This window comes from Suncus etruscus, chromosome X, assembly GCF_024139225.1.
Source record: "Suncus etruscus isolate mSunEtr1 chromosome X, mSunEtr1.pri.cur, whole genome shotgun sequence".
NCBI lineage: Eukaryota > Metazoa > Chordata > Mammalia > Eulipotyphla > Soricidae > Suncus > Suncus etruscus.
Genome location: NC_064868.1, coordinates 9,247,208 through 9,261,661, shown reverse-complemented (window position 1 = coordinate 9,261,661; position 14,454 = coordinate 9,247,208). Strand labels below are relative to the sequence as shown.

Sequence of the window (14,454 nt, the reverse complement as noted above, 5' to 3'; positions counted from 1 at the left end):
AGTCATTACCACTGTCATGATAGTTGTTAGTGTAATTATTTCTCTAACTGCACTCACCACTCTCTGTGGTAAGCTACATCTTGAGGGCTAGTCCTTCCAGCCCTCATCTCTATTGTCTCTGGGCATTATTACAATAATGTTTTTTTGTTTTTCTTCAAACTCATAGGTGATTGAGACTATTCTGTGTCTATCTCTATCCTGCCGTCTTATTTCACTCAGCATATTAGTTTTCATGTCCATCATGTATAGAGAAATTTCATCTCTCTTGACGGCTGCATAGTATTCCATTGTGCATATGTACCACAGTTACTTTAGCCATTCATCTGTTGAAGGGCATCTGGGTTGTTTCCAGATTTTGGCTATTGTGAATAGTGCTGCAATGAATATAGGTGTACAGAAAGCATATTTGTTTTTTTTTGGGGGGGGTCACATCTGGCAGCACTCCTGGCTCTACACTCAGAAATCAGTCCTGGCAGGCTTAGGGGATCATATGAGATGCTGAGATTTGAACTACTGTCCTTCTGCATGCAAGGCAAATGCTCTGCCTCCATGCTATCTCTTTGGCCCCAGAAAGCATATTTGTATTGTGTTTTTGTGTTCTTAGGGTATATCCCTAGGAGTGGTATAGCTGGATCATTCTGGATCTCAATTTTCAATTTTTTGAGGACTCTCCATATTGTTTTCCATAAAGGCTGGACTATATGGTATTCCCAAAAACAGAGAATGAGAGTTTCTTTCTCCTCACATCCCCACACCACTGATTGTTTTTGTTCTCTGTAATGTGTGCCAGTCTCTGGTACTTTATTTATTTATTTATTTATTTATTTATTTATTTATTTATTTATTTATTTTTTGGTTTTTGGGTCACACCCGGCAGTGCTCAGGGGTTATTCCTGGCTCCAGGCTCAGAAATTGCTCCTGGCAGGCACAGGGGACCATATGGGACACCAGGATTCAAACCGATGACCTCCTGCATGAAAGGCAAACGCCTTACCTCCATGCTATCTTTTCGGTCCGGTACTTTATTGTTGTTTTGATTTGCATCTCCCTGATGATTAGTGATGTGAAACATTTTTTCATGTGTCTTTTGGCCATTTGTATTTCTTCTTTTAGGAAGTGTCTATTCATTTTTTCTCCCCATTTTTATGGGATTAGATGTTTCTTTCTTGTTAAGTTTTGTCAGCACCTTGTATATCTTAGATATTAGCCCCTTATCTGATGGGTAGTAGGTGAATAGTTTCTCCCATTATTTAGGTGCCACCATATCTAAGGCTTGATGCTGGTGTGAGGCTTCTGGTCTTCAGGTGGGAGCGAGCAGGGTGGTGCAGTGGTTGCTCTTTGAGGTTGGGGCACTCCCCAGTTGCTGGTTTCTCAGCATTTGATGAGGAGCAGAAGCAAGAGGCCAAGAGAAAGTTAAGGCAGCTGAATGGAGAGAGATTTGCTTGCAAAAAAGGCTATACCTTCTAAGCATGATTTCATGCCCTGCACCTCTTACCACAACTAGACCTGTTTCTACCCTGCACAAGAGACATGTTGAGCTTTTGGGGGCCTCGTTTCTTTGGCAAATGGGTTGTTTTGTGTTGAGTAAATAGGTCTGTGCTTTTCAGTGGGAAACAATGCAGAGAAAGATAAACCTCGCATCTCTCTGCCTCTTCTCTGGGCCTTATCTGGAACTAGCTGTCCCTCTTGGCTGAGTTTTATCAGAAAACAGAATTCAGTCTTTATTTCTCAGGCACACTTGTATTCTTTTCAGCAAATGTTTTATATACTCAGTTGATGGGAAAAGTTCTAAGTTTCCTTGTAAGACTGGAAAAAACTCTTCATTTCTGAGTGGTGACAGCCTGGTGACTTGGCTTTCGCCCTTCTCTGAACTCTTTCCCAGCCAGAGTCAGACTGAGGGGCAGGTAAGTGGCAGTGGTGCCAGTCAGCTGTTGTCTTCCTCCGAGCAGCCCTCTGAGATGTCCGGATCCATCCGTAGGGACCCCAAGAGGTGTGTTGGTGCAGTCGGGGCTGAGCCCCTCACTTATCCTCTCTGTCCTCACACCCTTTTTAGGGAACTGAGTGATGCAGACTGTGACGGAGCTCTGACCCTGCCCGAGTTCTGTGCTGCGTTTCATCTCATCGTGGCCCGGAAGAACGGTTACTCGCTCCCAGAGAGCCTGCCCCCGACTCTGCAGCCTCAGTTCTTGCAAGCAGGTAAGACTCATATGGGCCTTTCCCCACCCATGTCTTCCACATGGTGCTTCATAAGATGGGGGCTGTACCCTTGGAGTATGGAAGGGGGGTCCTGCATTATTTATAGCCTTTGGCTGCCATTAGAATTTTGAGGCCTATAAAGTGAGGACCATGGGCAATTTGGGGAAGCTGGAATCATCCATCTCTCATGTTCTTACCCTGCCTGCTTGGGTCTGGACCAGTCATTATCCTTTCATGGAGACTTAGGGAATGGGCCAGTATGGAATTTCCCAGTTGATAGTAAAGGAAGATAAAGATCTTCCAGACCCAAGTGTCTCAGTGTCCCCAAGTGACTTTGGAATTGGAATGGAGTAGAAATAATACCTAATTAGGAAGTTAAGAAGTCACACGCACTAACAGGTGAAGAGCTATAGTTTTATTTTATTTATTTTATTTTTTAATATATTTTATTTTATTTAAACACCTTGATTACATACATGATTGTGTTTGGGTTTCAGTCATATAAAGAACACCACCCATCACCATTGCAACATTCCCATCACCAATGTCCCAAATCTCCCTCCTCCCCACCCAACCCCTGCCTGTACTCTAGACAGGCTTTCCATTTCCCTCATATATTCTCATTATTAGGACAGTTCAAAATGTAGTTATTTCTCTAACTAAATTCATCACTCTTTGTGGTGAGCTTCCTGAGGTGAGCTGGAACTTCCAGCTCTTTTCTCTTTTGTGTCTGAAAATTATTATTGCAAGAATGTCTTTCATTTTTCTTAAAACCCATAGATGAGTGAGACCATTCTGCGTCTTTCTCTTTTTATGACTTATTTCACTCAGCATAATAGATTCCGTGTGCATCCATGTATAGGAAATTTTCATGACTTCATCTTTCCTGACGGCTGCATAATATTCCATTGTGTATATGTGCCACAGTTTCTTTAGCCATTCGTCTGTTGAAGGGCATCTTGGTTGTTTCCAGAGTCTTGCTATGGTAAATAGTGCTGCGATGAATATAGGTGTAAGGAAGGGATTTTTGTATTGTATTTTTGTGTTCCTAGGGTATATTTCTAGGAGTGGTATAGCTGGATCATATGGGAGCTCGATTTCCAGTTTTTGGAGGAATCTCCATATCACTTTCCATAAAGATTGAACTAGGCAGCATTCCCACCAGCAGTGGATAAGAGTTCCTTTCTCTCCACATCCTCGCCAACACTGCTTGTTCTCATTCTTTGTGATGTGTGCCAATCTCTGGGGTGTGAGGTGGTACCTCATAGTTGTTTTGATTTGCATCTCCCTGATGATTAGGGATGTGGAGCATTTTTTCATCTCCCCATTTTTTGATGGGATTAGATTTTATCCTTGTAAAGTTCTGTCAGTGCCTTGTATATTTTGGAGATTAGCCCCTTACCTGATGGGTAATGGGTGAATAGTTTCTCCCACTCAGTGGGTGGCTCTTGTATCCTGGGCACTATTTCCTTTGAGGTGCAGAAGCTTCTCAGCTTAATATATTCCCATTTGTTAATCCCTGCTTTCACTTGCTTGGAGAGTGCAGTTTCCTCCTTGAAGATGCCTGTAGTCTCAGTGTCCTGGAGTGTTTTGCCTACGTGTTGTTCTATATATTTTATGGTTTGGGGTCTGATATCGAGGTCTTTAATCCATTTGGATTTTACCTTCGTACATGATGTTAGCTGGGGGTCTTCTGTGTGTTTCTCCCTTTGGCTTTCTAATGTTCTTGCTATGCTGGGGGTGAGTGTTTGCAGTTAGTTAGACCCCTCTGGAAGATGCTGAGGGATTAGGCTGGGGTTGCTATCCTCCTTCTCTGCCTGTCTTCACCAAAGGACAGGAAGGATAACTGAGCAGCATGTAATTGGTTGAGTTAATCTGTCACACAGCTGCTTCAGGCACTGTGGTGTGGGCCCATTTAGAAGGTGTGGGTCGGGTTGGGGTGCTGCTGGGACATTTTTGCTGGAAGGCAAAGGATCTGCCTCTTGGCCCAGATTAGGCTGTCAGTATGAGGCAGTCCTCACCTGAGATGGTGGGGCAGCAAGCAGAAGGTCAGGTGTCTCTTGCCCTTCCTCAAAGGCAGTGGGCGCTGATCTGATTTTCTTCACTTGGGAAAGCAGAGCTCCCAGTGGAAGGGTCCAGAAACAGATGCTGCTTCAAACAGTCCTTCTCACTTTTTAGTAAACATCTGGAAAAGAAGGCAGCTTAGTCACACCGATTATTGGCAGGAGGGCCCAGCATTTAAAAAAATGTGATTAGTCATTAAGAGAGTTTCAGTTTTATGGTTAGCCATGGAAAAGTGCATCTTAATCTAGGCCTTTTCTCACAGTGCCCAAGATTCATAGTAGCCCAAGGATTTGTTATCTATGTTAGTGTTTGCGTGTCTTGTGTCTGACCCTTAACTTAAAGCCTGGCATTTGGGGTGATGTTTCAGCCAGGAGGCCTCATGTGGTAAGTACACTGCTACCTGCCCAAGCTCGGCAGCCCTGTTGTCATATTTAGTTGTTCGCTCTCTCTGCTAGTCTGTGTGAGCAGTGAACCCTGGCATGGAGCAATAGCTGAAGGTGTAGGAGAGCTCCCAGATCAGGGGTGGGGGTCTCCCCGCTGCTGCGTGTGTGCGTGCAGGCACTGCAGCTAGAAACTGGCCACAAGCACTCCCCAAATGGGCCAATTCCACAACCAAGCATGGCGTGTGATCCCTGCTCATCACAACAACAATAAAAAATACCATCAAACAGAGAGATGGGGAGGTGGGCAGGGACCCCAGGAAACTGTGTTTTTTTGGAGGGAGGAAGAGAGGGGGAAAGAGAGGCCCAGGCAGACAAACAGAGACAAAGAGAGATAGAGGAAGAAAAGCTGGTAAGGCGGTTGCCTGCCTTCATGTGACTAACCCAGGTTCGATTCCCAACACCATATGGTCCTTTGATCTCCACCAGGAGTGCTCCCTGAGCACAGCCAGGTTTGGCCCCCAAACAAACAAAACAAAAAGTGTCATTTTCTTTGTTAAAGAACGAGGTCCTGGGACTCAAACAGAGGAAGAAACCAAGCATGTGGCTGCTACCAATGACCGGTGAACTTATTTGGAGGAGAGGGAGATATTATTGCAGGGTTTTCTGCCTCCATCAGTTCTGTGAAGGGGAGGCTCAGAGGAAACTGCTACTCATGTTAGGACTTAGCATTTGCTGAGGCAGCTTCTTCCTGCTTATAGAAAATTCTGACACTAGCCTGCTTGCCTGCCTTTTGGGGCCCCCAGAATTTAATTAGTTAGACATCATGATGCAACACTGTTCCTCTGGGTCTATTTCTCTCCTCTCCTCTCTCCTGCTTCTTGCTTTCTCTGACTTGATTTATCTTGAAATGAGGCAAAGAAGTGAACATTCCTGGAGCCATGTTGGAGACGCTGCACTGGATAACCAAGTCAGGGCCATTGAAGAACCCCCTTTTCTGAAAGTGGGGCCACATGGAGCTTAGTCTCTTAGGGAGACTGACCAGTTCAAAGGACCCCTCTGGGGTTACTTCATTTCAGTTACTGCCTTCATTCACCCTTTTGTCTTGTGGGCCTGAGACTTGCAGCCATTTTCTCCTATTCCACTTACCTTTCAAATGCTGGGGTCTTGATTAATGCTCATCATTGGTACCTTGTGGGGCCAAGAAACCTATGCAAGGCATCAGGGCTCATTTGCTAGGCACCCAGGTGTTTCATATTTGTTTTAAAAGTCATCAATGAAAATTTTTCAAGCCTGGATGTCTCAAGTGAAGGGCATGACATGCAGACAGGGGACTGACTTAAGGGAACATACATAGTCAAGTGACATCTCCTTCCCTGGGAGTAAAGCCCCATGCTTCTGCCTGGTCTTTTCTAGAGACTATCAGAGTGCATTTCTTCAGAAACAACTGGAGGATCCATCACATACCCTTCAATTAAACTAAAATGGCACATCACTTTCGGAGCTGGTGGGATTATGCTTAAATAATAATTATAGAGTTCCAAGCAAAAACCTGAGAGACCTCAGAATACCTCATCAAACTCAGTGGCAGTCTATTTTAGGCAAGCCCTGCAGGGCTAGCAGTTAACTCTTCAATGCTTTATCATCCATGTTTATTTTTGTATATGGTTCAAGCAACTGGCCAGTCTTGCCTAGGTATTCTCTGCCCCTTTTAGATGCCTTGCGAAACAAAACAAATAAACCACAGCAAAACAAAGTGGTCCTATTAATTGGGAATGGGGTGGGACCCATTCACGTGGACCCCCATTTGGCTTTTAAAAAATGCTTAGCTTTTAATCTTGTTTTAGCATTTTCTTACGTGATCTATGTTTAATCTCTTAAGAAAATGAAATGCAGTTTTTGGCTGGATCAGAGAAGAGTGCGCCTTTGGTTCATGCCATTATGTGTTCAAAACTACACAAACTTGTTTTCAATAAACAAACGTAATAGTTTTGGGGCCGTACATGGAAATGCTCAGGGTTTACTCCTTGCTCTGTGCTCAGGAGTGACTCCTAGTTGTACTTAGGGAAGCAAATGGGATGCTGAGAATTGAACCTGAGCCAGATACATGCAGTGCTGTAATATTACTCCAGACTGTAAGGAACACTTCCTCTGCAGTAGGCACGGTGGTGCTTCTCTGTAGTCACAGTGTGGTATAAAATATAGCACCCACTGTTTCAGAACTCGGTGACAGTTGAAATGGCACTGCTTTAACGTTTTCCACATGGAGCGCAGATATATAAAATGTGGACCCTCCCACTGATGCAGGTGGGAGGGAAACTGGGGACATTAGTGGTAGGAAATGTGCACTGGTGAAGAGATGGGTGTTGGGACGTTATATGACTGAAACTTAATCAGGAACAACTGTGTATCTCATGGTGATTCAGTTAAATAATTTATCTTTTATTTTTAGTCCTATTAATTTTTGGACTATATCCAGCAGCTCTCAGGGCTTACTTCTGACTGTACACTCAGGAATCACTTCTGACAGGGTAGGGGGAATCATATGGCAATGCAGAGATCAAACCTAGATCAGCTGTGTGCAAGGCAAATACCCTACCCACTGTGCGATCACTCAAGCCCAAGAATTTATTAATTAAAAATTAAATAAAACTTCCCCAAATGACATGCACAGCAAACACAGAGAATACATCCTAAGTTCATTTGACAACTTTTGCAACACCCTCCCACCCCATTCAGCTACCCAACCCACTCTGGGTATTGAGCCCCATATTCAGCAACCAGGAATTAAGGGATGGCAGCAGGTGAAATTGCTCCTGTATAATTGTAGCCAATACTGAGCTTGGTGGTGGGGGAGTTCAGCTGTGGCAAGAAGGGGCATAACCTGGGGGATAACCTTCTGGAGGATTCCCGGATTCCCCGAAAATTAGATCTGAGGATGGAGCTCTGGGCAGTGGAGGTGAGGAAAGTGTCAGGAGGTGGAGTCAGGAGTAGGGGTGCTGCAAGGAGGTGGGGTTTTCAGGGGGGAATAAGGCTTGGGAAATTTACCCTGGAGTACAGATTCCCCAGGGTCAGTGGGGCTGGGGGCAAGGCTGGAGAGGATGGTGGGAGTTAGACAGTGGGCAGTGACATTGGTCTGTGATCAGCTGGGATGTGACATAATCATATTTATTCTCTGAAATACTTGTGCTGCTTGCTGAGCAGAGAGAATGTTTTGAGGGACAGTGACAGAAATGGAAAGGTTATTAATGATAGTACTTATGCCATTGGCCACAGGGAGGCCAGCCCTGGGGTGGTGACAGAGAGGTGGAGAGATGAGGTGTACTGGGCAGACCATTAGCATGCAGTTACCCATAAAGCTACTGTGATAGTGTATGTTGCAGAATCTTACTCAAATCACTGGGGAACTGGGTTCATTGGTTCAAACTGCTCTGGTGACTGGGTTGAGGAACAGTCCTTGGGAAGGTAAGTTTTCTGTGCTTTTGCACCAAGGAAGCAGTGAGCTCTCCTGAGATACTTGCAGAAGGGCCAGTGCCCCTGTCCCCTCAGTGGTCATCAGTGAAATTCAGACCAGACTCACAGTTTGAGGTGCCTGCACCCAGTGGCAAGTGCTAGATGTTACTTGGTGGCTAGTGTTAGTGCTCTATTGTGGAGAAGTGCTGGCATTTCCAACCCTGCTAAGTGCCAGAGAGGCTGAGAGACTGGGGATGGATAGAAAATTATGCCCAAAACATTTGTGTTTTCTTTTTTCTTTTTTTGGTTTTTGGGCCACACCCGGCAATGCTCAGGGCTTACTCCTGGCTGTCTGCTCAGAAATAGCTCCTGGCAGGCACGGGGGACCATATGGGACACCGGGATTCAAACCAACCACCTTAGGTCCTGGATCGGCTGCTTGCAAGGCAAATGCCGCTGTGGTATCTCTCCGGGCCCCATTTGTGTTTTCTTTATTTTCTTTCCTATTTTGTATTTGGGGCCACACCATCAGTACTCGATGTTTACTTATGGCTCTGAGCCCAGGGATCTCTCCTGGTGGGACTTGGGTACCATATGAGGTGCCAGGTATTGAACCCCAGTTGGCCACATATAAGCCCAACATCCGACCTCCTGTACTACTGTTACTTCAGCCTTCCACTTGTATTTAAAAACATTTCCCAAGCTTGGGCTTGGGACTGAAGACCTACCCACATATGAGCATTGTACTGAACCATACATATTCCTGGTCTCTGCTAAGTAGTTCAATTTGAACCTTTGATGAAAACTTTTTTTTAAATAGAAGCATTGCATTAATACCTTTAATGGCTGGTCTTGATACATTTGATTTATGGCTCCTGTTTATTGAATTCTCCATACTGCTGTTCCTTTATAGGATATAGGTAGTTTTTCAAGTTGTTGAGGCATTTCTTAATTACTCAGTGCTCAGTGATGATGCTGAATCTGTTTCTAAAAACTAGAATGATTGTGAAGTGTTATCTTAGCAACTGGCATAGTCTTTTTTATGCTGATCCTACGCAACTGTCCAGTGAATGCCTCTGCCATTGTTATGTGTTGGAAGAAACCCATTGCCTGAGTCCCTGCGATATTTGCATGTGATAAATCAGCAAGATTTTTTTATTATTCCTGTTCACCCAAAGAAATAAGCATCCCTTGAAATAAATCTTGGTCACACATGGTTATAAAATCTTGTCTCTTCCCACAAATAGTAACTAAAAGGCAGAAGCTCCTGAGTGAATGTTGATAACTTTAAAACTATCACCACAGTTACTACCATTTAACAATGGTGCTAGAAGTGTTAACATTTCTTCTTTTAAAAATATTTATTTAAATTTCTTTGTTTAAGCACTGCAATGCACAAAGTTGCTCATAATACATTTATTTCTGGCATTCAGTGTTCCAGCACCAGTCTCCCCACCAGTGAGGGAACAGTCCCTCCAACCATTGTCCTTCATTTCATATCCTTCCCCATCCCTCCCCCAAACCTTGGCAGATATAAACAGTTTACTTAATATTGCTTGTTACAACTGAACTGTAATGAAATTGTTGGGAAACAAAAGCTTTCTTAAAAGAAAATTGGTGAAAATTGTCATATCTCACAATAGGGCCATTAAATCATTATCCGAAAGTTTACTAATCTATTTATTGCTAGTTCAGCATTCCGTGGATGGTTTTGTTTGTTGGCTTGCATAGCTTCTGTGATAATTTCACATCTAATTTTGTGCATTCCTACTATATGTCAGTATTGAAAGATCTGGAGGGAGGGAGGTGGCAGGAAGGTTGCACTGGTGAAAGGATATGTACTTTTTATGACTGGAACCCAACTATAAACATATCTGTAACCATGGTGCTTAAATAAAGATATTATATATAAAAGAAAAATATGGAGGTGTAGCATGGCTGCACATGTGACCAGATGCTACAGGACCATGAAGATCTGTGGAACTGGGCTGATGAGCTGATATGGTGATGACTCTGTGTCAGGGCTTCCGGAAGTATGGAGGTGTGGGGAGAAGCGGTCCACCCTGACTCCAAAACGACCCGAGAAATATATGCCCCCAAAATGGCATGCCTGAAGTTTGTTGGTGTTCAGGTGCCTGTAGAGATTAGTGGAAAAGCTGTGAAGTTGGGCCATTAGCGTGGCTGTAGTTGTGGGGACTTGCACTACCCACACCCCTCTTTTTCTCAGTTTCCTGAGAGTTATCAGCTGTGATACTGGTAGTATATCCATGAGTTTTTAACAACTTGGCTTGCCTCTTGTTTGAGAGTTAATTGAGTCTATGGTGCTGGCCAATGAGCAGGTATGGGGGCAGCTGTGGGTCTTGGATTGAGAAGAGTTAAAATTTAACTTTGATAGCAACAGCTCGTGTGGAACACAACTATGTTACAGCAGGAAATGCTAAAAGCCTGGTCTTTCTTTTAAGCCAGCAGTTCAAGTCACTGCTTTTCCATTTCAGAGCTCTACCCAGCTACGAGGAAATTGCTTAATTTACCACCTACTCAGTTTCATCAGGTGTGAAATGGGGACAAGAGAAGTACCAGATTTTGTGTCCAAGGAGCTTGAAATATTGCTTTGACATAGTTGATGTTGTAACTTAAACATAGGAGCTGGTGGATTAGGTAAAGAAAAGTTGGTAGAAATCAATAACCACTGTGGCTATGTTAGATATTCTTATGTTTTCTATTTTTTCTTTTTAGCCTTTCCAAATCCCAAGTGGGAGTGCGGCTTATTTGATTCCTATTCTGAGTCCAAGCCAGCAAACCAACAACCCCGTGACTTGAATCGAATGGAGGTAAAGAATGTTCTTATATTAAAAATGTGTGTGAAATTGAATCTGTTAGTTTATTTTTTAAAAAACAAGCTGGAAAATCCATGTTAATACAATATTTTTTCTTCATTCTTTGTACTTACTTTGAAGTTCCGCCTTTTAACACTAGTACTGGATATATCTATTAACTAGCTTTCCCTCCCCTTTATCCCCTAAAACAAGATATGGGGAAATAAGCCAGGAAGTCTCTTGGCCATCTAGATGTGAAACTTTGGTATAGCCAGAGCGATAAAAATGCTAGCCAACTTTTGTAGCCAAGATTTAATTCTGAAGTGAGCATTGCAATGAGTTTCAATTAAAATGTGATGAATGATTTTGAGGCAAAGGCCTAGAATCCTATATGAGGGCCTCAACTCACATTCAAAGCCTCAACTCATTCAAACCTTTAAATTTTTTTTTTGCTTCTTGGGCCACACCTGGTGGCACTCTGGGGTTACTCCTGGTACTGTGCTCAGAAATCGCTCCTGGCAGGCTCAGGGAACCATATGGTGTTCCGGGGATCAAACCCGGTGGTCCCGGGTCAGCTGTATGCAAGAAAAATGCCCCACCCCCTGTGCTTTCTCTCTGGCTCAATTTTTAATTTGGGGGGGGGCGCCATACCCGGAGGCGCTCATGGGTTACTCCTGGCTCTCTGCACAGAAATCGCTCCTGGTGGGCATGGGGGAGAGGGGACCATATGGGATGCCGGGATTCGAATCACCATTGGTCCTGGGTCGGCCACTTGCAAGGCAAAAACCCTATCACTATACTATCTCTCCAGCCCCACCTTTTTAAATTTTTTTTTTTTGTTTTTGGGCCACACCCAGCGGTGCTCAGGGGTTACTCCTGGCTGTCTGCTCAGAAATAGCTCCTGGCAGGCACAGGGGACCATATGGGACACTGGGATTTGAACCAACCACCTTAGGTCCTGGATCGGCTGCTTGCAAAGCAAACACCGCTATGCTATCTCTCCGGGCCCACCTTTTTAATTTTTGGCCCACATGAAGACTCACTGGATAATTTCCTAAAGAAAATACAGAAAGTTCCTACAGAATCGAGCCTTTGATGAAAGGTGGCTTGTGGTCCTATATTATGCACCAATAAATAGATTATTATTGATAGTCGCACTATGATTGCCATGATCACCATTTTGATTGCTACAGTGACATCTTAGATACCTGACATTTTCTTTACTGAATCTCTGTGAAATACCTGCCACTGTATCCTAAAACAAGTCTGGAAATGTTTAATAAGTGGAGGTTGGTAGATACTTTGCTAGAGTTCTCTGATCCTTGTTACTATGAGAAATGATAAAAGTCAAAGGCAGGCCCAGATACATGTCTCTAATTTTGCTTAACTGGGGTATGCATTGTAGGTGCCTGCTCCTTTATGAGCAAATTCAGCCAGCTTCTGGCATCATGTCTTGTGACCTCTCTGCTTCCATTATCTTTGACTCATAGCTTCCATGTCATTTTACTCAAGAGATTTCTAGTCATGGGATAGAGATATAAAGAAAAGCAATTGCCAAAGGATTGCAGATATGCATTCAAAGAGTTTTGGGGTGTAAAAAACATTTTGAGTGCATTTTCTGGATAAAAGAAGTTTAATAAGAAGTCACTTCACAATCCCAGTAAAATCTGCTGATTTGCTTTCTTATGTTATGGGTTCCCTGCTAGAAAATCACGAAGTTGACAGGTAATTTACTAAAGCATGTCAAGTTCTGACTCTAGATAAAGCAGATGCTTTGTTCTAACTTACTATGGTATCAGACCAGACTTCCAAATGCAGCAAATGATAGGTAGACTTTTAAAAATTTCTGATTTATGTTGCTTTTTTATATGATTTCATTTATCATCTGTCAGAAAGTAAGGGAGAAAGTACGCATTTAGCAATGAATTTTGGAAGCAAGTGTGTACATGTATGCATGGTCATTCACACTGACTGATGCCCTGGATGGCATTAGCCTTTATAGATATTATGTGCAGTTAGTTTTAATTACTTTGTCTACTTTAATTGGCCTTCTTGAAAGCAAAATAACAATAAATAAGCGTTTCCCCAACCAGACTGATCCTTTTTTGGACAGGAATAGAACTCAGGTCAAAGCTGGAGGGCTAGTTGATGGTTTACCAATTCAAGAAACATAGGTTAGATTTTAATATCTAGTGTTTTTGTCTTGTTTTGGTCATCCATTCTTCCAACCTTTTGGTCTTCCATGAATGCCCAGAGTTGGAACAGATTTAGGGAGCAGCTTCACAAGGAATGATGGCACGTAGGTGCTTGTGTTATGAATGAGTTTGGAGATAATTCAGGTCATGAGCAGTACATTTTTCCCTAAAGACAGTAGAATTTTATGTACAAGTTTTTGTGTGATCATGGACTTAGATCATGGACTTATTTTCATTGAGAATTAAAGATTATAATTGCAAGTATATTCTCTTCAATAGTGTCTCTTATGATTTAGGTGACTGGATTTCTCTCTTTTTCCCAGAAGTTTGACTAAGATAATTTGCATATCATACTCATCTCAGGTATACAATTTAGTACTTTTCAGTGTCTGAACAGCCATCGGTACAATCTATTTTTTCTTTTTGCTTCATGGGGCCTTACTTGGCTATGATCAGAGTTTACTCCTGGCTTTGAGCTCAAGGATCACTCCTGCCATGCTTAGGGATCCATATGGAATACCAACGAGTCAGCTGCATGTCCTACCTGCTTTGGCTCCCTTCCTAGAATTTATATATAATAAATATATATATACACAGAAATATTATTCATTTGTTGTTAGAAATCTTGGACTATATGTTAAATAAGAATGTCTAAGAAATACATTTATAGTAAGTAGATTTTTAATCATTTTAAACTAGCCAGTTATTAATTTGTAGATTCATCTTCTTACACTAAAGGAAGACTTTCTTTTCTTTTTTTTTTCTTTTTTTGGGCCACACCCGGTGATGCTCAGGGGTTACTCCTGGTTATGCGCTCAGAAGTCGCTCCTGGCTTGGGGGACCATATGGGACGCCGGGAGATCGAACCGCGGTCCGTCCTAGGCTAGCGCAGGCAAGGCAGGCACCTTACCTCTAGCGCCACCGCCCGGCCCCTAAAGGAAGACTTTCATCCTAATTGAATTAAGTGAACATTTTGTTGTGTGCATCAGTTAAGTGCATTATTCCTCCAGAAGGATATTTGAATCAGGATTGAATAGCCTCTGCCTAATAGAGTTAGCCACCCTATTGGGCCTGTGTGGGGAAGATTACATGAAGTACAGATTCTTGCCTGACAGGACAAATGCTATATGAGTCTCTGGCCAAACTCCCCATTGCATTCAGGTTTAATATATGATCTGCCTGCCCATATGCTGCAATGGGAATTGGTCATTTTTTCTCTATGTATGTAACTGTTTTTAATACAGATGAACTTTTATATACCTCTTTAGTAATTGGAAAAAGGTAAAAAATCATATTACATGTCAGGATTACTGAAAGCAGAAATGTTGGCAAGAGATGCAGCTTTTAAAA

The 14,454-nt window shown here is 42.9% G+C and overlaps 1 protein-coding gene across 2 annotated transcripts in view; it reads left to right on the top strand.

Moving 5' to 3' along the window:
* REPS2 (RALBP1 associated Eps domain containing 2) overlaps positions 1-14,454 on the top strand; it is a 236,594-nt gene that overhangs the window by 140,653 nt on the left and 81,487 nt on the right. For both annotated transcript variants that reach the window (XM_049766790.1, XM_049766789.1), the window contains exons 8-9: positions 2,054-2,196; positions 10,830-10,924. In XM_049766790.1, coding sequence (XP_049622747.1) covers positions 2,054-2,196; positions 10,830-10,924 — 238 coding nt within the window. The remainder of the gene's footprint in view (positions 1-2,053; positions 2,197-10,829; positions 10,925-14,454) is intronic.